This window comes from Sabethes cyaneus, chromosome 3 (genome assembly GCF_943734655.1).
Source record: "Sabethes cyaneus chromosome 3, idSabCyanKW18_F2, whole genome shotgun sequence".
Lineage (NCBI taxonomy): Eukaryota > Metazoa > Arthropoda > Insecta > Diptera > Culicidae > Sabethes > Sabethes cyaneus.
In genome coordinates this window covers 174,049,741-174,072,666 of record NC_071355.1, presented here as the reverse complement: position 1 = coordinate 174,072,666, position 22,926 = coordinate 174,049,741, and the positions used below count along the sequence as shown (strand labels likewise).

Here is a 22,926-nt window from a genome sequence, read left to right as displayed (position 1 = left end):
AGTCATGACCTTGAAATGCGGTCAGGCATATATTAATATTTTTTTGAAACGATGATTCTACAATTGATGAAGGGACGGTAAGGGAAAGTAATGAAGAAGGATTTTTTCCGGGAATGAAGGGGAAGGGTGGAAAGGAAGGAGGGGGGGGGGGGGGTAATAGGTAACTATGCTTAATAAGTTGTCGTTGTGACTCCTATCTTTTGTCCAATGCTGGAAGGTGCATGGGTCGAACCAAGCTGTAATCAGAGATTATAACCCTATAATCAGAGATTATAGGGTTCAAATCCGGTTATAATATCCGGTATATTAAAAACATATTAAATTGATTGACCTTCTTTTAGCGTAAAAGAAAAATTTACGGTTTTACACTAGCCCTGCTTCACGTAAAGTATTATTTTATTGTGGAAAATTTACCTACATCCATAGTTTTTTTTGTATGCCAGAAGGGCATTGGGTTAAAAGGCCACTACGACAGTCTTAATGACAGTCTTAATGATCGTCTTTTGTGGCAGAGGACATTCATAGTTTAGTTTTGCAACGAAAATATTTCGTTAAGACTGTGTTCTGAGCACATTTTTAACGTAGCAAATCTCAAAAAATTAATAATCTCAGCTACAACGATATTTCACCCGTCGTGTTCAAATTTAATTTTCGCCTTTAATTCCCACGCCTTCATCAATCCAATACCGCCCACCCCCCGCAACTCGCAAACCTGTCCGCGAAAATATTGGCATTTTCAGGCAAAGTTAATCCACTCTCACCCGCTCTCGAACAAGCTGTTCAAATGCGCATAATAAATGGTGCTAATCTCCTCGTCAACAGCACTTGACCTGCGGCAACGCAAACAAAAATACGTCGAACTTTGCAAAAACCAGATACGTGAAACCGCGGGTGGTCACCCATCATCCGACAGGGCCCATTCTCTGCCCCCTTTCACATTTAAATTTTTCATCGATTATTCCGCACCTTCTCAAGCGGCTTGTTGTAGCTACCTTATTCGAATTGTTATTGTACACACATTTATGTAGATACTTGAGCCCGTCTTGAGACATGCACTTTTTCTCACTGTTTGCTTACTTTTCCTCTTTTATTTCGTTTTTTCTTTCGACAGATATCAAGCGGCAGATCAGCATCACGCCAAAGACGGTACGCGTCGAGCTGGGTGGCCGGGTGGAGATCATCTGCAACGTGAACGCTACCCCAGTTGCCAAGATCAGTTGGCACAAGAACGGCGTTCCCCTGGTTGCCAATCCACCGGTGGTGATCACCGTCGAGGATAAGGTGCTGATCGCACACGTCACCATGCAGGTAAGCAAAAACACACATACGTAATCAATTGTGCACCTGTTTTGTCTCCGGCTCCGGGACCCTTTCAATCTCACCACACCGCCGCAATCAGTCCACAGTTGTCCAGCGTAGTAAAATTTGCCGTAAAGAACTGTAGCATGAAAAATGAGATTCATAAGAAGACGTTCGACCCGGTTCCAATTTGTAACTGCTCTATCAGAAAGGGAAAAGATGAAAAGACGGACGTCCCCGGCGGGGTTTCCTTGGAACTTATTGAACATCATTCTTTTGTGTCCTTTGTTGAGCGGACAGCAGAGCGTGAGGGAAAACCTTAACCGAAAAGCTATGCTTCTTCTTGACTACTGCTACAGCGAGCCTTCGCCGTTATTGTACGGCTGATGAGGGATGATTCTTTCCAGAGGAAAGCCGCACGGCTTCTCCAATTCCAATCATAATAATCATCTGCGTACGAGGGAGGCAACCCGAAAAAATTGAAATGATAGCCTTAAAGTTGACCTGCTGTGAAAAGAGTTCGTTTTTTTTGTGGAAGATGAGCTTTTCTTTTTCAACCTGCGTTGCAGGTGACCGATCATTACAAATTTAACCGTGTAGGTTACAAATTTAGATAATGGAAAGGCAGAATTTTGTTACGTTCCTCTGATAAGTTCGATTAAAACTTACACTGGGTGTCGCGAGTCGTCGAGTATGATACTTCAAACTCACTACACGTTACCTTCCGATGTCTGTTCTTTTTCTGCTTTTGTCGTCAACTCAAACCCTTCAGCGAAGTATATCAAATTTCAAGCTGAAAACCGGCTGAAAAAGCCCTCAACCATTATAGTCAGGATAAGCGACAGCGTCATGTACACGGAGAGACGGGTGTTCCATCGGAGTAGGTATCCTTTCATGTTACAAAAAAGGACACCTTGGTAATTCTTTCGCTTCGCTAATGCTTCCCGTGCGCCGTTTGCTTGCTGAGGCAAGCATTTTCTCACAGATTATTACACAAAAGTAGAGGTACAATGTGAGAAAACAGACAAGGACCCTCGATGTTACAAGGCGCTCTGTAATCCTGCTGCCTCCTTACCGTGTCGTACTATATCTTTCCACCTACCCAAACGTTAGAGCACAATGGGATTCACTCCGCCCGAATCCTTCTGCTATTCATCAGATGTCTAATTTTTTGCTTCGGTTTTTGCACTCGCTTTTTTTTTTGATGATATATCCTTTTCTTATTCCGTTTTCCATCTTTCTTTTTCATCAGGACATGGCCAATTATACATGTGTAGCAGAGAACATTGCCGGCAAGCGTGTTTCGGATCCCGTCAGCTTCACTGTCTACGGTAAGTGCTTCACATCATTGTTTCCTTATGTGCTCTTTTGTGTGAGCTGACCAGAAACTTTCCTAATGTTACTTTTGTGAGTGGGAAACCCTTTAAAGACGTACTTACCAATGCTCAGCATCGCTCAATCCAATAACCGTCCTACAGAACGGTAGTAGTAATTTTCCACAAGTCCAGAAACATCCATCTGCCAAAGGGATGCTTTTCGATGAAAGGCAGCCAAAAGGCAAGGAAATTTATTTCTCATTTAGCTGAAATCGGTCCACAGTCGGACGTCGGAGTTTATCTCCGTTGGAAACACTGTACAGCCAGCGCCCATCATCGCCACTAAATGAGGTTCTCTTTTGTGTAAATGATGCTGTTTTCTTGAAAAGTTAATGCATTTTCAAGTGCCTGCGGCGCGCACCGCCTTGTGAACCGTGCGCATCTCACATTGTGATGAAGTGAGTGTGAGTAGTAGGTATAGTAGTAGAGTCTATCATTCCATCCGAACTGCAAGTCGGCATGCAGTCGGTACGTATAGTTTATGGGGTTTGTCAAAAAGCACTCGATTTATTGTGCTTCTGCATGCTGAGGTTGGATGGAATGCTTCACTTTGATCTTGTACTGATCTGCCCGAACGCACCCGATGAAGGAGTGCTGCTGCACAGTACCAACTTGTTTGTGTTTTACCTTCGAGATTGTTAAACAGAGAGTGATTGAGAGAGTATATTTGAAGTTTTATTTATTATTTTTGTCGGTGTTCAGTTGGCCTCTGCATCTGGGTATCCCACAGAAAGAGTCAATGTGTTTTTCGTATTTTCATTTTGAATTTTCGTGATTCAGAGACTACGTCCATATCTAAGACCCATACTTATTTTAATTTTTGTTATTTGTTTTAACAGCCGAAACTAACTATTTGTTCAGTAATACTTTTACACTGATTTGGAGTAACTAAACATCCATCTGCGTCTTTCTAACAAGATTATACAATTCTCAATTGCTTGCGGGAAAACTTCGTATAATCATGAGAAAACTTTTCTTTCATTATTAATGCATCTATCTACGCATTGCGTATTATAGCCGGCCGTTGCGCTTCATTTATGGACAACAATTGTTGTACATCAATTGCTATTGAATTGCATTTGTGATTGCTTCACATTATGAAGCTAAACGACTTACAAAGAGCTCCTCTTTGACTACGAGAGAAAACCTAACTTTAAAGACACCTCTTGTAATTACAATCATATTTCTTTTATAAATCGTTCATCAATTCAGAAAAAGATTATTACTATTGTCACTTATAATTATTAACAAAAAAACCTAAAAAAATAGCACGTCGTCGAGGCAATTGAACTGAATGCATTAAAATAACCTGGGAGATAAAATAAGTTGAGCGTAAGTATTCAGAAAGGATGAAATTTAATATTTTTGCCCTGTAAGGAACAGTAATTCCAATTACACTTCTTATTATGTTGTAGTCAACATAAAAGTGCAATAATTTTATATCCTTTCAAATCTTCCAAACCATACAGGAACTTTACAATGCATTTTACTGAATGTTTTCAATTGTAATCGAAGACCAAAGAATCGTACTAGTGTTGAAGTAATTTTTTCATCACTTGGAGCGTTTTCCTTTAATTTCATCTTTCAAATGTACCAATAATATCGCAGATGATTATTCCAATTTCAAAGCTAAACTAGACGAAAGTAATTCCATGCAACGGGCCATAACTTTTCCCGTTGACGTTTCCGGTTTTCTTCACTTTCTCAGATTCGCTCAGATGTCGAGTTTGCTGTTTAGCTGTCTCAACAAAACAGTGATGGAATAAAGATTCAAGTGTTTTTATAATAAAGGAATTTATTGCATTTCGTTAAATACAATCAGGTTAACTTGTGGCGAATGACCGTTCGGCGGTTAAAACTCCGCAACCAAAAAAAAACAAGTTAACACTAAGGAGACGGAAATAGCTACGTTACCTAAAAAAAATCAAATTGCATTAATTGTAATCAAATTTATTTTAGTGGAAACTATTGAACTATTGTTAAACTGAAAATAAATCCTTCAGAGAAGTTAATTAGAATGGTATTTTGGTAATCATGATTTCTAGGGCTAGGGCTAGGGCTAGGGCTAGGGCTAGGGCTAGGGCTAGGGCTAGGGCTAGGGCTAGGGCTAGGGCTAGGGCTAGGGCTAGGGCTAGGGCTAGGGCTAGGGCTAGGGCTAGGGCTAGGGCTAGGGCTAGGGCTAGGGCTAGGGCTAGGGCTAGGGCTAGGGCTAGGGCTAGGGCTAGGGCTAGGGCTAGGGCTAGGGCTAGGGCTAGGGCTAGGGCTAGGGCTAGGGCTAGGGCTAGGGCTAGGGCTAGGGCTAGGGCTAGGGCTAGGGCTAGGGCTAGGGCTAGGGCTAGGGCTAGGGCTAGGGCTAGGGCTAGGGCTAGGGCTAGGGCTAGGGCTAGGGCTAGGGCTAGGGCTAGGGCTAGGGCTAGGGCTAGGGCTAGGGCTAGGGCTAGGGCTAGGGCTAGGGCTAGGGCTAGGGCTAGGGCTAGGGCTAGGGCTAGGGCTAGGGCTAGGGCTAGGGCTAGGGCTAGGGCTAGGGCTAGGGCTAGGGCTAGGGCTAGGGCTAGGGCTAGGGCTAGGGCTAGGGCTAGGGCTAGGGCTAGGGCTAGGGCTAGGGCTAGGGCTAGGGCTAGGGCTAGGGCTAGGGCTAGGGCTAGGGCTAGGGCTAGGGCTAGGGCTAGGGCTAGGGCTAGGGCTAGGGCTAGGGCTAGGGCTAGGGCTAGGGCTAGGGCTAGGGCTAGGGCTAGGGCTAGGGCTAGGGCTAGGGCTAGGGCTAGGGCTAGGGCTAGGGCTAGGGCTAGGGCTAGGGCTAGGGCTAGGGCTAGGGCTAGGGCTAGGGCTAGGGCTAGGGCTAGGGCTAGGGCTAGGGCTAGGGCTAGGGCTAGGGCTAGGGCTAGGGCTAGGGCTAGGGCTAGGGCTAGGGCTAGGGCTAGGGCTAGGGCTAGGGCTAGGGCTAGGGCTAGGGCTAGGGCTAGGGCTAGGGCTAGGGCTAGGGCTAGGGCTAGGGCTAGGGCTAGGGCTAGGGCTAGGGCTAGGGCTAGGGCTAGGGCTAGGGCTAGGGCTAGGGCTAGGGCTAGGGCTAGGGCTAGGGCTAGGGCTAGGGCTAGGGCTAGGGCTAGGGCTAGGGCTAGGGCTAGGGCTAGGGCTAGGGCTAGGGCTAGGGCTAGGGCTAGGGCTAGGGCTAGGGCTAGGGCTAGGGCTAGGGCTAGGGCTAGGGCTAGGGCTAGGGCTAGGGCTAGGGCTAGGGCTAGGGCTAGGGCTAGGGCTAGGGCTAGGGCTAGGGCTAGGGCTAGGGCTAGGGCTAGGGCTAGGGCTAGGGCTAGGGCTAGGGCTAGGGCTAGGGCTAGGGCTAGGGCTAGGGCTAGGGCTAGCCCTAGGGCTAGGGCTAGGGCTAGGGCTAGGGCTAGGGCTAGGGCTAGGGCTAGGGCTAGGGCTAGGGCTAGGGCTAGGGCTAGGGCTAGGGCTAGGGCTAGGGCTAGGGCTAGGGCTAGGGCTAGGGCTAGGGCTAGGGCTAGGGCTAGGGCTAGGGCTAGGGCTAGGGCTAGGGCTAGGGCTAGGGCTAGGGCTAGGGCTAGGGCTAGGGCTAGGGCTAGGGCTAGGGCTAGGGCTAGGGCTAGCCCTAGGGCTAGGGCTAGGGCTAGGGCTAGGGCTAGGGCTAGGGCTAGGGCTAGGGCTAGGGCTCGGGCTAGGGCTCGGGCTAGGGCTAGGGCTAGGGCTAGGGCTAGGGCTAGGGCTAGCCCTAGGGCTAGGGCTAGGGCTAGCCCTAGGGCTAGGGCTAGGGCTAGAGCTAGGGCTAGGGCTAGGGCTAGGGCTAGGGCTAGGGCTAGGGCTAGGGCTAGGGCTAGGGCTAGGGCTAGGGCTAGGGCTAGGGAAACCGAGGTCTCGGCACTAAAGCTAAGATGGTAGTTCCATCACGCTAGTCGATAGCATGGCCCTAGTAGGGTAACCTGGCTAAATAATAAGTTCTAGGAGCATTCATGCAAATACGGATCGGACTATACGACATCAACTATGCAGTTTTCTGATGGCTAGTGATCCGAAGCACCTTCTTTCCATGCAAAGATATCCACAAAGCTACCTGGATATCACCTGACCAACACCCAATGAACCAGATTGACCACATTTTCATAGATGATCGGTTCTTCTCTAACATCATGAACGTACGTTCCCTATGGGGTATTGTCTCTGACAATCTCAGGGTAGCAGTATATGTGCGCTCAATACCAGACCCGTCAAAACCGTCCTCCTCGGCTGAACATAGATAGCCCGCAATTTGCCAATAAATACGGGCAAAGATTGGGTGAATTAGGTGTTAGTTAGGTGCTTTAACTCGCAAAGACGATTGGGGCAGAATAAGCTCGGCTAAGCGGTCCTAAGTGAGAAATTCCCTTAATGCTTATTGGTTATCTAGGTAACTGTGCATATTATCGAAATGTTCCACCAAATTATCACACAACCGAAAGATCGTTTGGCACAGTTGTTTTTCGATGAATACCTCAATAGTGAATTCGCAGACAGAGTCGAAACGGAAGTTACACTATGAGTACCAACAGAAGATAGTAATGTCCCAGCACTTGATCTCCAAGAAGTCAAACGAGAAATCGGATTGTTGATGACCTACAAAGTAGTAACAAAGTACTACTGGTCTACTTTGTAAGTAGGTCAAGAAACGCTGACAACGGCTATACACTGGATTATTTCCAAGATTTGGGAGGAGAAAAAGCTACCGGGGAAATGGATGGAAGGAGTTGTTTGTCCCATCTACAACTGCTACAACTATCGCGACATAACGCTGGTAAACGAGGTTTGAAAGATACCCCTCTTTCATATCCTGTTATGCCGACTGTCTATAGCACAAGGTTTTGTGGGAAATTATCAGGCAAACTTCACGGGAGCTCGCGCCTCTACGAGAGTACGACTTCAAAGCAGCATTCGATACAGTCTTTCGAAACAAGCTATGGCACGAAGACGATATCTCAGACAAACTACCGCGACATTAGACCGATGTGTTTCGTGCACATCTTGAGGACACTCTCGAGTCCCTTAGAGATGCGGCGAGGATTGAGACAAGGCAACGACTTGTTCCGCATGCTACTCAACATTGCTCTTGAGGGTGTGATCCGACGATTTCACCAAAGGTAACCATTTCCTAGGCTTCTTAGATGACTAAGATATCATAACCAGCAACTTTGCAATGGTGGAAGCAATCTAGGCCAGATTATAAGCGAACTCTAGAAGGATCGGGCGAAAAATAAATGCGTCGAAGACCAAATATAAACTTGGAGCTATCGACTGTTGAAGATTCACGAATTTGGTTTTTTTCGGCTGGACAGTCAATTGGCAAAGCAAAACGACACTTTATTTTTTCTATGCCCGACGTTTCGATGTATTTGACATCTTTTTCACGATACGTGGTTCTAACCCCATGAAACCTATGAGAACCTCAATTCCTTCACATTTCCGAAGAACAAATTTTTCTGTAACTTAACTTTCTTGAAGTTTTGCTGTGGTACGAAATCAACAAACTTCACCAACATTTTTCAGATTTTAAGACTTCAGATTTTAAAGATTTTATAGATTTCATAAATTTAATAGATTTAATAGATTTTATAGTTCCTTTAGGTTTTTTAGATTGTATGAATTTTATAGATTTTAAATTTTTTAGATACAGTAGATTTTATAGATTATATATTTTGCAAATTTTATCTTTATGGATTTTATAGATTTTATAGATTTTATAGATTTTATAGATTTTATAGATTTAATAGATTTTATAGATTTTATAGATTTTATAGATTTTATAGATTTTATAGATTTAATAGATTTAATAGTTTTTATAGATTTTATAGATTGTATAGATTTTATAGATTTTATAGATTTTATAGATTTTATAGCTTTTACAGATTTTATAGATTTTATAGATTTTATAGATTTTATAGATTTTATAGATTTTATAGATTTTATAGATTTTATAGATTTTATAGATTTTATAGATTTTATAGATTTTATATATTTTATATATTTTATAGATTTTATAGATTTCATAGATTTTATAGATTTTATAGATTTTATAGATTTTATAGATTTTATAGATTTTATAGATTTTATAGATTTTACGGATTTTATAGATTTTATAGATTTTATAGATTTTATAGATTTTATAGATTTTATAGATTTTATAGATTTTATAGATTTTATAGATATCATAGATTTTATAGATTTTATAGGTTTACAGCTTTTATAGATTTCATCGTTTTTATAGCGGCTGTTTCGCTTCTGAAAAATTGCGTGTTTTTTATGCTGCTCCTCAAGCAATTAATGTTAAGTTGTAATCGATTGTGAAAATTCCGGTTAGCTTGAATTCAGCTTAAATTTCTATACAAAATTTACACTGTTTGGGCTATAGCACAGCACTATTCTTGGAAATAATTTTTTAATATTCCAGAACATTGCTCAAGCGTAAATTGATTTATTCCTTTTCAACTTGCTTGAGAACTTCCTTGCTGCTTTCTGAAAACCTGTCAACTATTCCTCCGAATATTCCAACCTTTTCAGTTCGACCTCATGCAACACTAATGCTAAGCAATTTCTTCAGCATACATGTAAAAATGTTAATGCCAGTCATAGTCTCTCATATTTAATTGTTTCAGCTTCATGAATAAATTTTATCTAAAGTAAACAATCGTTTCGTCAAATTAAATGTCACGTCCAAATAAAACACTAATCCGTTCCCGTGAACTTTCTTAAACCGTAGTGTTAGGAAGTCATAAATTAAACCAATTTCCATCTTCAAGTTTGTAGCTACCATCGCAAATAACTTATGCAACTTTATTTTCCCATGAAAATCATTAAGCCAGCCCGGGTTTAAATAATGACTCGTAAAACAACAGATAGAAAAAAAATTTGTACTCAGCACAAAAGGCCCCAAAATCACAGCCAGTGCCACGGTGTACATTTCCCGCTTACTGGTACAAAAACGCTGCCGGAACGTTTCTCTTGGCTCGTGGCTATTACCTGTCAAGAAACCTTTGCCAGTCTGGAGTTTTATGACATCCATCCCGCTTTTGTCGCTGATTAAGGGCCAACCGGCCAGCCGGACCGCACGCCAGTCTGGCTGATTTGAAAAGAATTATGTCCATTTAAGCGCCGTTCCTGCCGTTCGTTCCACCGACCGGCAAGCGTTCGCATGCAGATAAGTACGCTCCGGAGCGTCCGACTGTGTTAAATGCTTGTCAGTTAAAATTATCTCATGAAACTAATCTCCAATTAAAATTGTGCAATCTACGGGAACGCTATGACGGAAGTGCAAGCTAGAACAACAGTTCGCTTGGAGCCCCTAGAAATGAGGAAAAAAATATTTTCTTTCACCATCGGAGTAGCAAAATTGAAAACAAAACCCATCACGTAGACGTGAGATTTAGTATTCGCAGGGGGTATGAATGAGCCGACCCGAGTGAATGTTGATAAGTGATAGCTTGGCACTGCAGGAGCTCTTTTCGAAATACCGTAAACCAACAAATTATGTTCCGTTGAACAAGTGTAAACAGCGATGCTTAGCCGAACCCATTCATAGATGGAGTTGGAGTTAATCCGAGTTCACAAGTTTTTTTTCTGGCTCCTGTGGCGGAACATTTGAAAAGTTTCACGGTGATATCGCGTAAATTTATAATATACAAATTAGACCACTCAAGATGAATTTAACTATGTTTATTTACTCCTGTTTTAACATTATCTTAAAAGTGTAGCAGCATTCTTTACTTAAAGCAACCAGTGTGTTTTGAGGGGTTCCTGCATGGTTCTCAAATACATACATGACATGAGGTACTTAGTAGCTAAATGAAGCGAGATAAACCCTATTTGATGACACCTTCCAAAGGCATTAAATACATGTAAATGAAAATGATAATTTCCACCAGCGCTCCGTTCTGACATTTGCCACTAGCATTTCTTTTGCCTTTCCAGTGTGTAAAGTGGTTCTTGGCGTGCACATGTTTACGACATTTCTACTGATATTTCCCGTAAGCCGAAAAGTAGAGAGGGATTTAAGCTCTTATCGTTCTTTACTCCACAAAGTCGGCTCACACAGTTCATAAAAAAAACTTCTCTGTCTGTTCATTTCCACTTCGTCTGTTTCCTTTCCAGCCGTCATTGCATTGGACGGTATCACTCGAAGGCTTTTGTGTAAAAATTACTCAAAAGAGTCTTTCTTCTTAATCCTGACTTCCCTTTTTAATCTTCGATACGAGACAGTACTGCTTTCCCAGCAACCGACGCAGTCGTTCCCGAACAGCAGCAGCACCAGCTCGATTGCTCAAGTCCCATTCCAAGTGGCTTTAAAGTTTTATTGCGAAGGGCGACTGACTACCCGAAGGTACCACATGCCGGAGGGCGTCAGCCGGCTGCGGGGATGCAATTTCAATTCGGAAGCACCACAACGAGAAAGAATTGGAAATCTTCAAGACATGAATGAAAGAGGAAAAAAACCTTCCTCGCAGCGATGGCAGCAGCAGCAACAGGTCCCAAATGGTGCCGGCTTTAATCTTTTGAAGTCAGATCGCATGCACCACGGCGCGGCGGTTTCCGAAATATATGTGAGTACTGGCGTCTGTCGAGATGGTGCGATGTTCGAAATGTAATGCCCCAGTGCCTTCGGTGCTTTGGATTGGGGCGTCTGGCGCATCCGATGCAGTATAATAATCAAAACATTTCATCCTTTCGCCGCCTCCGTCTCTCGTTCTACCATTCCGGCACATACATATATTCCGAGTGATAAGGCTCTTGAAACTTAATTAAAATATATTTTATGATCAGTTATGATGGACATAACAAACCGGCAAAAAACAACCGTGTAGGCCTGAGTCATGGCTTTGTGGTTTGCTTCTTAAATGCCTTTTTAAGCATCACAGGTAGAAATAAAAGAGCAGTGTTTTTTTAATGTTCCGTGCTGGTAACTCGTAAAACAGTTGGTTTTTATCTTTTTGTGCCAAAAAACTATTCAAAGACTGCTAAACTAACCGATAATAACCGAGTTTAATTATTCCAGAGAAATGGACGGTATTATTTGTTAATTTAATGTGAACATTCCGAACACAAATATTATATTTGACACTAAAAAACGGAAAATGCCAGTGCGACCCCGTAAAAAAAAATTAGTTGTTTGCCAAAAACTACCCCGTAACAAAGTGACAGTTATTAACAGTTTCCCATAACACCCGCCAGTGTCAAAAATGTCACGACGATCGTTTTTACGTACCGACCAAAATTGACGCACCATCGATTTCTAAAGGAAATGTTCACTTTTGTTATGTTAAATGTGAACGCAGAAAGCTGTCTGGCCAACGATTCGAAAAGTGCGTATTTTAATTCAGCATTGTTTCATGTTTTTGGCAAAACTGTTTGAATTCTTGGTGGGTTTACAAGATAAAAAGCCGTATTGATTTAACAAGATTGTCACTCTTGTTTACGAGTTGTCTGCTCTATAGTATTTAAATATTGCGAATTTCATTGAAAGTTGTCCACTACGCAATTCAAAATGAAATGCTCTGTCATGATTGCCGGATCGGTTTTGTCGTTAATAGAGCAATACAAAATAGAAGTTATAAAAAAAATCAAAGTGTTTATTGCCTTTAACAACAGATCTTTAGGCCTCGTTGCAGTCTATTCCCTACGAGTATATAAATCTCTACGCGAAGTATTTATACCAATATTTAACTTTTCCAACATTCTAGCTCTGAGACTTTTGTAACGCCCAAAGAGCGAAGAGTTGGTCTTTCCCGTTAGATCGTTGAAGAGTAAGCAATAGAGATTGTTGCTGTTGGTATTTACCCACACAGTACTCTTTCAGTAGTACAGAAAAAACGCTCTGTTACATGACAGAACCAAATAGAGCATTTTATTATAACAGAAGAACCGGTTATTTGCTGCTATTGTCATTGCTACGGAAACGTTTTGGTACTTGACATAATGTTGTCAGTTTGTAAAATGCACTACTAAAAAATAATAAACCAATTCAATTCTTATATTTACTGGTTGTGCACAAGGAATTTTTGCCAGAAAACATCAAAAGCTCTCTTTTTGATTTTTACGTCGCTTTCAAACATCTGTCGTGAACCTTGAACCAGCAGTTTTAGGTACGATTTGTATGGGAGCTGCCACACTGTTACCGGGTTGGCCAAAAATGAGATTAATTCAAGCGTTGCCAGTTTGTCACAATTTCTTCCTTCAAGTGCAATTTTCCCAAATGTCTGAATCTAAAGTGCGTTCCAACATCTTATCATTTTTGCGAGTTTCTTCTTGTTGAAACACTAAATCAGGCTCAGCTCTGTGTTGTTCTGTAACCCACTAAAGGACATACTAACATAGTAGCACAGAACAGAAGTGGAAGTAGAAATCCAAACACGTACATTAGAGTGTCCCAAAATAACACTATGTCAGAAAACCCGGGGGCTCACCCCTCAAATGATAGCTTAGGGTGTCACAACAAAACTTTTATATGACGTCAACATTGGTTTCCGCGATTTAGGGGTCGCACATTGGAGTTTTATGGAAAAATGGCATTTTTCAGGAGTAAATTCAAAAAAATATTTTTAGAAATGTTATAATAGATGAAACAAGGTACCTAACTATTTTTTTCACAATCATTGGGACCTAATACATCCATAAAAAAGTTATGGTGGCATGTCTGGAGTCATATTTGGTTACAAAAATTTATTGAATTTGGCAAAAATTTAAAATTTTCGAAATTTCATTTAATTAAACGTCAAAACAGGGTATCAAACAGTGTCTTAGAGCAACGTAGCTATACTGTATAGATGGGAAATTTTATGACGAACAACTTTGTCGAAGAAAGTAAGGATGTATCTTTAAATCTCGCTGAGATATTCACCGTTTTCTGAAGGCGGAACAAATCACATTTCTGTAATTTTCAAATTTTAGCAGTTTCAGGTGCAAGAGGTAAATGAAAAAACTTGAACTGTTTACTCTAAACGTCACTTACGTTTTTGATAAGAGGAAACATGCACCTTCCAAAAAATTTGGCACCATTTAGGCTCAAGTATCACTTCTAAAAAGGGCGTATTTATTTTAATAGGTGCTATGTTTGAGAAATTGTATCTCCTGAAACTAGGTTTGCTCCATAATGAAGCCTAAGCGTGAGTTTTTGAAAAATGAATTTTAAACATGAAAAAATAAAGACTGAAAAAAAATTCACTATGCTCCAAAGTCAGGAAAAAATGTAAAATTAAAATATTCAGGAAATGGTAACCTCGATTTATTTTTGGAAAAATAGTGGTGATTTGATACATTTTGAGACTTTTTCTGAAATGGAGCAACATTTATCAAAGGATTTTGTAGAACAACGACTTTTATGAATATTTTGTAACCTAAGATTTTTATTATATTTCTTATTACTATTCTTATATTTCTTGTTATACATATATGTAATTTGAATTTTAGAACAACTTCATATGTGCTTGACAACACGTGTTGTCGTAATTAGCTTCTAAACGTTCACGCTCACTTGTGTTGTAATTAGCTTCTAAATGCAGCCGTATTTAGGATATTTAAAAAAAAGTTTAAAATATTTTATATTTTTATTATAAACGTGCCGTTTTCATATGTTATCCGCGTTATATTACCATGTTAGCAACTAGAATTAATATTTGCCTGAATACACCTTGCTGATTCTACCATCTACTGATAGTACAAAAAGGGTCAAAAAAAATTTCAGTGTTTATTTTTTCAGTTTGAAAAATCAATTTTCTACAACTCACGCTTAGGCATCATTTTGCAGCAACCCTAGTTTCGAGAGATACAATTTTTCAAACATAGTACCTATTAAAATAAATACGCCCTTTTTTAAAGTGATTCTTGAGCCTAAATGGTGCCAAATTCTGTGGAAGGTGCATATTTCTTCCTATCCAACACGTAGGTAACGTTTGAAAGACATACTTCAAGTTTTATCATTTACCTTTTTGACGTGGAACTACTAAAATTTGAAAATTACGAAAATATGTTTGGTTCCGCCTTCAGAAAAACGTGAATACCTCAGCGAGATTTGAAGATACGTTTATACTTTCTTCGGCAAAGTTGTTCGTCATAAAATTTCCCATCTATACAGTATAGGTACGTTACTCTAAGATAGTGTTCGATACCCTGTTTTGACGTTTATTTAAATGAAATTTCGAAAATTTTAAATTTTTGACAAATTCCATAAATTTTTGCAACCAAATATGACTCCAGACATGCCACCATAATTTTTTTATGAATGTATGAGATCCCAATGATTGTGAAAAAAATAGTTAGGTAGCTTGTTTCATCTATTATAACATTTCTAAAAATATTATTTTGAATTTACTCCTGAAAAATGCCATTTTTTCATAAAACTCAAATGTGCGACCCCTAAATCGCGGCAACCAATGTTGACGTCATATAAAAGTTTTATTGTGACACCCTAAGCTATCATTTGAGGGGTGAGCTCCCGGATTTTCTGACATAGTGCTATTTTGCGACACTCTAACGTACATCCTTCTTTCTACAGATACTAGCGAACCTGGCGGTAGCGAGTCACTTTTTTCCACGAAAACACACGAACGCATACGAATGCACACGAAAACATGGGAAAGCTGTGATGCGATTGGCAGCGAGCGTTCTGCTTATATTGCTGTTATTCGCTTCTATGCAAAAACCTTCCCAAAGAAAAACAAAAAGGACTCTGTTACCTGTTTTGATCGCCGAATCGTTCGGACTTCGACTTCTGTTCTGTGATAGTAGGTGATAATTTTAGGCGACATCCATTTAGTACGTCACGCAAATTTTGACCTTTTTATTTCAAGCTAACAATATAAACAATTCATCAAATAACAAAAATGAACTTCGACAAATAAAAGAACGGAAATTTTCGAGCTTGCAAAATAAGTCAAGGATTCGTGGATTTTGACGAATTTTATGATTTTGTGTATTTTTTGCAATCATTCAACATTACCTTAGATGTGAAATATAATCCGCAAGTGGCACAAATTCTATCCTTCAGTTCAGAGAGCTTTTGAGTGAGGAGTGAGTATAGCAGCAGTATACGGAAGAACCTAGAAACCAGCTGTTGAACTTCGGTTTGAGTTTATGTTCATCGATTGAGTTCAGAACGAATATTAAGAGGAAAATTTGTCATTGGTCTCTGGTAACACCCTGTAGCCCCTGAGAAGTTTGTGCGACTGCCAGGGACCGAAACGGTTACATTTTTTCTTTACATTTACCACTTTGCAATGCCATATCAGACTCTAACCAATACCATCGCTTTGTACTGTTTCTGTATCGATAGTGCCTATCTCTTGCACGTGTCGAGACTAGCCCGAATACGTACATGATAATAAGCAAACATTTTCGTATGTCAGCCGACCATTCATACAAAATGTCATATATAAATGACATGCATTTGTCGCTTTTTGCTTACAGTTGTAGTTGGAATAGTATGGAGCAGTGATAGAAAATAAGGTGTATTGGGGATCTTCTTATTTAAAACCGTGTTGTTTGGAGGAAAGCTGTATGTTTGGTTCAAATCCATAAAGAATTATAGGTCTCATGAGGATTTTGTACATTGTTTGTTTCGTATGACGGCGTTTGCTTCTTGATCGTAGCGTTTTGACAAGAAAAAAGTAAGCCCGATTTCCTGTTTAAATGCGCCGCTGGATCTCTTTACTACCGTAGATGTCCGCGATCACCAGCAATCCCAAATACTCGAACTCATCTACCACTTTTATTTCGTCGCCATCAACGGTTATCGTCCGTGGGGGTGTGAGGGACCCGTTTATTTGAGTTTTTGGATGTATTTTGACACCATTAAAACAGCCATTAGCAGTGTAGCGGAGAGCTTCATACAGTATGTGGCACGGAATGAACGGAGGTATTGGTTCGACGATGAATGTAGGCGATGGATGAGAAAAACGCTATGCAGGCGGCCGGGATGCGCAGTGCCACACGTCAAAACATAGAAAGGCACAAACAGAAGGAAATGCAGCGAAACCACAGCCTCCGGAAGAAAAAGCGCTCTTCCAGGCAGCAAGAGCAGAAATACACCCTTTAAAAAAAGTACCGAATTCGGTAAAATTTTACCAAAATCCACCGAACCTTCGGTAAAAATTTTTATGATACCAAACGTTACTAAAGATCCGTAAATGTCGATATGCACCACCGAGTTAGAGCTGCTGCATCGTTCTCAGGAAACGCGAAAGTTCCACCAGAAAGCAGATCCCGCAAAGGTTTTATGTCACGAGCCGAAATGTGTCAGGATAAGAATGCCTGTATTTTGACGGACGTTCGTGTGGTAACCGAAAGGCGCCTAAATAGCGCCCAGGCGGATAACCTTTGCGGCGTGAAAAACAATTTCGACGGTGCGACCAACGGAGCAGAGTTGCCAACCCCAACGATAGGCGAAGTTAAGGATGCAGCTGCAGCTTTAGCTCATGCAACTAAAGAATAAATCGACTAGGAAAGATGGTATCGATGCGGAGCTTATTAAAATTGGACCAGAAAAACTGGCCGTTTGTATGCATTGGCTAATCGTTAGAATTGGGGATTCGTAACAGCTACCGGAATAGTGGAAAGACGGGGTTATCTGCCCGATCTGCAACAAGGGCGACAAGTTGGGCTGTGAGAACTATCGAGCGATCACCGTTCTCAATGCCACCTACAAAGTGCTGTCGAAATCATTTTCCACCGGCTATCACCAATGGCAAACAGATTCGTGGGAATTTATTGAGTCGGCTTCGTTGAAGGATGCTCAACAACGGATCAAATATTTATGCTGCAGCAAATGCTCCAAAAGGATCATCCCAAGTAGCACACTTTTGTCATTTCTGGTTGCTGCAACCTATTTAGGACTGAAATTAGTCATTAATCGGTTACCACAACTAGTTTACAACAACTGCGCTAGTAGAGATGAATAAAGGATTCACACGCACCATTTATTTCTTGACTTCAAAGCTGCATTTGATACCATCAACCGAAAAGAGTTATGCAAATTATTCATAGACGAGAACAACTTCCCCAGGAAACTCATCAAACTGATTCAAACTGCGATGGATGGTACACAATGCTGTGTCCGGATTTCGGATTGATTGTCGAGTTCATTCGAATCACACAGAAGGCTACGTCAAGGTGATGGTCCCTTATGCCTGATGTTCAACATAGCGCTACAAAATATTATGAATCGAACGGATATCAACACGAGGGGCACGATTTTCAACAAATCCAACCAATTCGCCTGCTCTACCGATGATATGGATATTATTGGCCGTGAGATTCGGAGGCGTATTTTCAGCAGGGGTCGTGCTTACTATGGTCTTCATGAGCAATTGCGGTCGAGCAGAATAAGCCCCCGTACAAAGTGTACCCTCTACATGACGCGTTGTTCTCTACGAGACGTAGACGTACGTGGACAATGCTCGAGGAGTTCCTGCGAGTGTTCGAAGTTTTTGAAAGACGGGTACAAAAGCAATCTCTGGCGGCATATCAGGAGACTGGAGCCATGAACTCGCACCACTCTATAGCGAACCGAGCATTCAAAAGGGGGCAGAAGCTGGTTGGATACGGTGGGCAGGGCATTTTGCGAAAATGGCGGACCCTGCAAAGATGGCGTTCGCTATCCGGTAGAAACAAAACAAGCAGAGAGGCAACGAGTAAAATCGATAGACTAGAAGGAAATCGAGACATCGAAGAGAGGTAGCCCTCATCCGAGTAAATTGAAGAAAATTTGTTCATTAGACTATGTCTTGGGATGGCAAGTAAGATACTAGGACAGGACATAACATGTGACTTCTTATTATTGTTTTGGCGATTCCCTTTCAAAATTTACTACGGCAACGAATGGTGTTTCCAAGAATGCAGCTGCAGTTTATGATAGAAGCCACTTGTCCTAGTTCATCACTAAATACACAAAAACAGATTCAATTTGGCGAATTACAATTTCACTTGAGTTTAGTTTGTTTTATGCTAACACGCCACGATTAACAAACTGTTAAAATCCTATAACGTTAAAAATTTGATGGTTTCAGTGTTTGTTGTGGTCAATTTAATAGTTGACCCATGAGAAAACTGTCAGTATAATGCGGACTAACGCGTTGACGCACCATTCTGTTTGGCCCTTAAGGAAACGGGCCAACAGTAGTTTTGTTCTTGATTTTGTTAAATTGTTTCCAAAAACATATTTTCACCAGGGCAACAATAATGTTTTATCATGGTTTGGTTTAAATGCCTTTATGTATTAAGTATTTATTTATGTATTACGTATTGAAACGGGGCCACCACAGACACAAGGTCTTTAAATATTGGAGCTTTTGCACCTAATTGGTTGAAAATGGTTAAAAAATGAGAATTACATTTTCAATACCTAGTTGACCCCTCGTTCGCCAAGGGGCCTAACAGTTTCAAAAAAGTTGAATTTTTAGCCTTGGGTATTACTGCTATTATGAAAAATATTAGAGTTCAACACTAAAATCATGTTTTATGCGAGGCCATATTGCCACTGGCCATATTTGCATGAAAAATGATAGCGTATATATTAAAAGTAAGAATAGATTTGGTTTTCACGTTTAAACATTAGGTAAAAATGCTTAAAACCCATTTTTTTGCTCGATTAAAAAAATCTCTTTGTTTTTTCGCCCCGCCCTCTTTAGTTGCCCAATACCGAAAGGACAAAAATTTCATAACTATTTGTAATGGCCTTATTTACTTATTTTTAATGGGACTTTCAACTGGTAGTTGGTTCGCCCCAATACAGGGATATCTCGATATAAGACAATTTATAATTTCAAAAATTGGTCTAATATCGAAACATGATTTAAAAACTACAAGGTATACAGACCTAAGGGTTGTACGAATGGATTTCTGGCATATGTATGTTTATAAGAATCTGTGAGTGCCATTGTTCAAGTGAATGTTTAAAAGAGAAGAGCGAAATATTCAGATTCAATTCTTCATAGAATGCAAAGGTGGCTTCGGAAATACGTGGACGGGGGTTGATAACTACAACGCCTGCAACCATTGAGACATAAAAGATTTCTTTTAAAAATTACTTGTGTGCATCATAAAGATTGAAATAGTAATGAATGACCAGCCCACAGATTATTGTATTAAATATGATTATACGTAGCTTGACATGTTTCAATAATCTTACTTTTACTCGCTTGTGACCTTTAAAAGGGCCATTAGTTACAAATAACATTAAAGCCAAAGCACGTTCATCGCAAATATGACGTGCCATTCGAATGTCCTTCTCTTTTGACATAAATGGCAACAGGCACGTCGACTTTAACGGCGTCGATTCACTGTCTTGTGCTCCGAGAAGGTTTTATCAGTTTACTTTCACAGCTTACCGCTTGTTACATGGCAGAAAATATGGCACATACGCAAAAATTTCTGTTTTATCTGTATGAGGGTCCCTATCATCCGACCATAAAATAAATTCATGCCTCCATAAACCCCTACATGCCGAATTTGGTTCCATTTGCTTGATTAGTTCTAGACTTATAAAGAAATTTGTATTTCATTTGTATGGAAGCCCCCCTCTTAGAAGGGGAAGAGGTCTCAGCACACCATAGAAAAATTCTCACCTCCAAAAACCCCCACATGCTAAATTTGGTTTCTTTTGATTGATTAGTACTCGAATTATGAGGAAATTTGTATATTATTTGTATGGGAGCCCCCCTCCTAAAGAGGGGAGGGGTCTCAATTCACAATAGAAAAAATTCTTGCCTTCTGAAACCCCCACATGCCAAATTTGGTTCCATTTGCTTGATTGGTTCTCGAGTTTTGAGGAAATTTGCATTTCATTTGTTTGGAAGCCCCCCCTCTTAGAAGAGAAAGGGGTCTCAGTACACCAAAGAAAAAAATCCTACTTTCTAAAATCCCCACCTGCCAAATTTGGTTCCATTTGCTTGATTACTTCTAAATTTATGAAGAAATTTGTATTTCATTTGTATGGGAGCCCCCCTCTTACGTCGTCAATAAAATTGCTCTCTCGCCCCCTTCATAAAATTGCTGGACATTTTATCTTTCCAACGACATATAAATTGTTTAGTTTCGTTCAGTAGTTTAGTAGTTATTAGCATTTGAAATCTTTCATTCCAACGTTACACTTCTATTTTCGTTTTCACAAAGTGCTACCCAGTCCCAGATAGTAAACAAAGGCGTAGTCCTACGTCAAAAAAAAAATTGCAATAGCTGTCGCCAATTTTGCTCTGTGTTGTGTGTTTACGTTTTTGAACTATTCATTATTGTTTGAGGTATTAGTTCTTTTCAATTTTTAGGATTATTGTGAAATAATTGACATCTTCATGGCGTCACTTTTGGAATGGAAAATTAGCGTTAGTGTCATTATCAACTATGTCAAAGGAATTTGTCTTATATCGGAGTAAAAATTGTCTTATATCGAGGTTGTTTCAAAACAAGGTTGTCTCATATCGAGGTAACCCTTTGTATTTATTTTGTTAAAACAGCCAGTTTTCGAAAAAATCCGATGGCGCGTTGCTTTTATCCACATGTCGTATCAATATACACGATAAAATTTAATGCGCATATGCTGCAAACCAGCGGAGATTACTGGAAATTTATTAATTATTTTATAGGATATTTTATTATGGTCACTATAAATAAAATCGGTCAGGATGGTCTGACAATAAAAGCTTAACTTTTCTGCCCATGGATGTATTTTCAAGTTAACAAAGCTAGCGGACTGATTTAGTTTTTTACTAGAGCAAGCTGTATGTTTTATAGCTTTGTAGCTAAAAGCTTTATTAAATTATCGTGGTAGCTATCACGCAGTGAAAAGCATAATCGGTTTTCTTGCTGCTTTTTGCAGAGTATGATAAGAATACTAAAACTAGCCTGATTCTTGAAGAGGTTATAAAAACGGATTACCTACCAATGACCGAAACACAAATGGCCTAATCACGAATGGCCGAAACACAAATGGCCGAAATAACGAATGGCATAATGTATCAAATGGCCGAATCACGAATGGCCGAATCACAAATGGCCGAATGTCATATTCGACCGAAAATATTCATAGCCTTCAAACGTTGGGTACATGCTGTCCTTACTCGCTGCCGCTCGTTCGGACTTAACTAAGGGATAATCCCTAATAGATAGTAAACCTAGGAAAATGCATGCACCTAAATAGTAGTGGTTTCTGCGGGGGGGCCGGCGCTTCCGACGGCGGGTCACCGGCGCACACTTGCGGCCTATGGCCGTCTCGCCCTGAATCTTCTAGGAAACATTTGCTACTAACACGGTAAATACGTCTCGCACCTTATAATAAAGATGTATTTATAATAAAGAAATGCGAGGTAAAAACCAGTATAAAAATTATCTTTCGTAGTTATATGCTTACATTATAATTGTAATCTTATTCTTACTGTCATGGATTTTCATAAAGAAGTAAATGCACTAAACTACAAGTTTATTACCCTATTACTTAAGCGGCCGAAATATTTCATTCAATATCCCGCCGTGTCCATCTTTGTTGACCGCACATAGCAAAGCCAACAGCTGTGTCCATTGTTGTTAAACACGGTTTGCTTTCCGCACGGTAGTTGGTAATTGTCCTGTGAAAAATGAGTGCATTACATATACGCGGACTAAAACAACATTACTCGACCAACACAGACATATTTATGGCGGTAAAACGGCTGCAGGTTTGTTGATAAAGTACTTTTATTTGTCGTTTTTATAATGTAATAAAAATTCTAGGCTTTGTCTTTTCTGCCGAAAAATCGGATACAGAGGGCGTACGAACGATGCCTGAAGAATTGAAGAATTTCCTTACATATTTTCGGAATACTTACTTAGGTGGGAGGAGCCGGAACAGCAGGCCATTGTTTCAACCCACTCTGTGGTCAAATTTTAAGCCTGTCATTGACAAGCTACCGCGGACCACAAACAGCTTGGAAGCATGACACCAACGATGGACAACCATTGTTGGTTCCCATCACCTGTCAATGACCAGGATCATCACAGAGCTGCGGGTGGAGCAAAAGGCGATAGAGGGGAACATCCTTAGAGTTCTTCAGGGGGATGTTCCAAATTCGCGCCGAGAAATAAACCAAAAAATCTCCTCGAAATGTGTTAATGCACACAAAATGAGCAGCAAAAATTTTGTGGGCGCAGTTGCGCTTTTATTAAACGCTAAACAAAGGCTTCGTAAAGCATGTTTTGTTTGTTTGTTTTTTGTTTGATTAAAGTTATTTGTTAACTACTTGCTAATTAATGGTTT

At 40.5% G+C, this 22,926-nt stretch overlaps 1 protein-coding gene across 1 annotated transcript in view; it reads left to right on the top strand.

Annotated features, from left to right (window-relative positions):
* Positions 1 to 22,926, top strand: part of LOC128742688 (netrin receptor unc-5-like) — a 297,884-nt gene that overhangs the window by 58,760 nt on the left and 216,198 nt on the right. The window contains exons 4-5 of the mRNA XM_053839127.1: positions 1,112 to 1,308; positions 2,552 to 2,630. Coding sequence (XP_053695102.1) covers positions 1,112 to 1,308; positions 2,552 to 2,630 — 276 coding nt within the window. The remainder of the gene's footprint in view (positions 1 to 1,111; positions 1,309 to 2,551; positions 2,631 to 22,926) is intronic.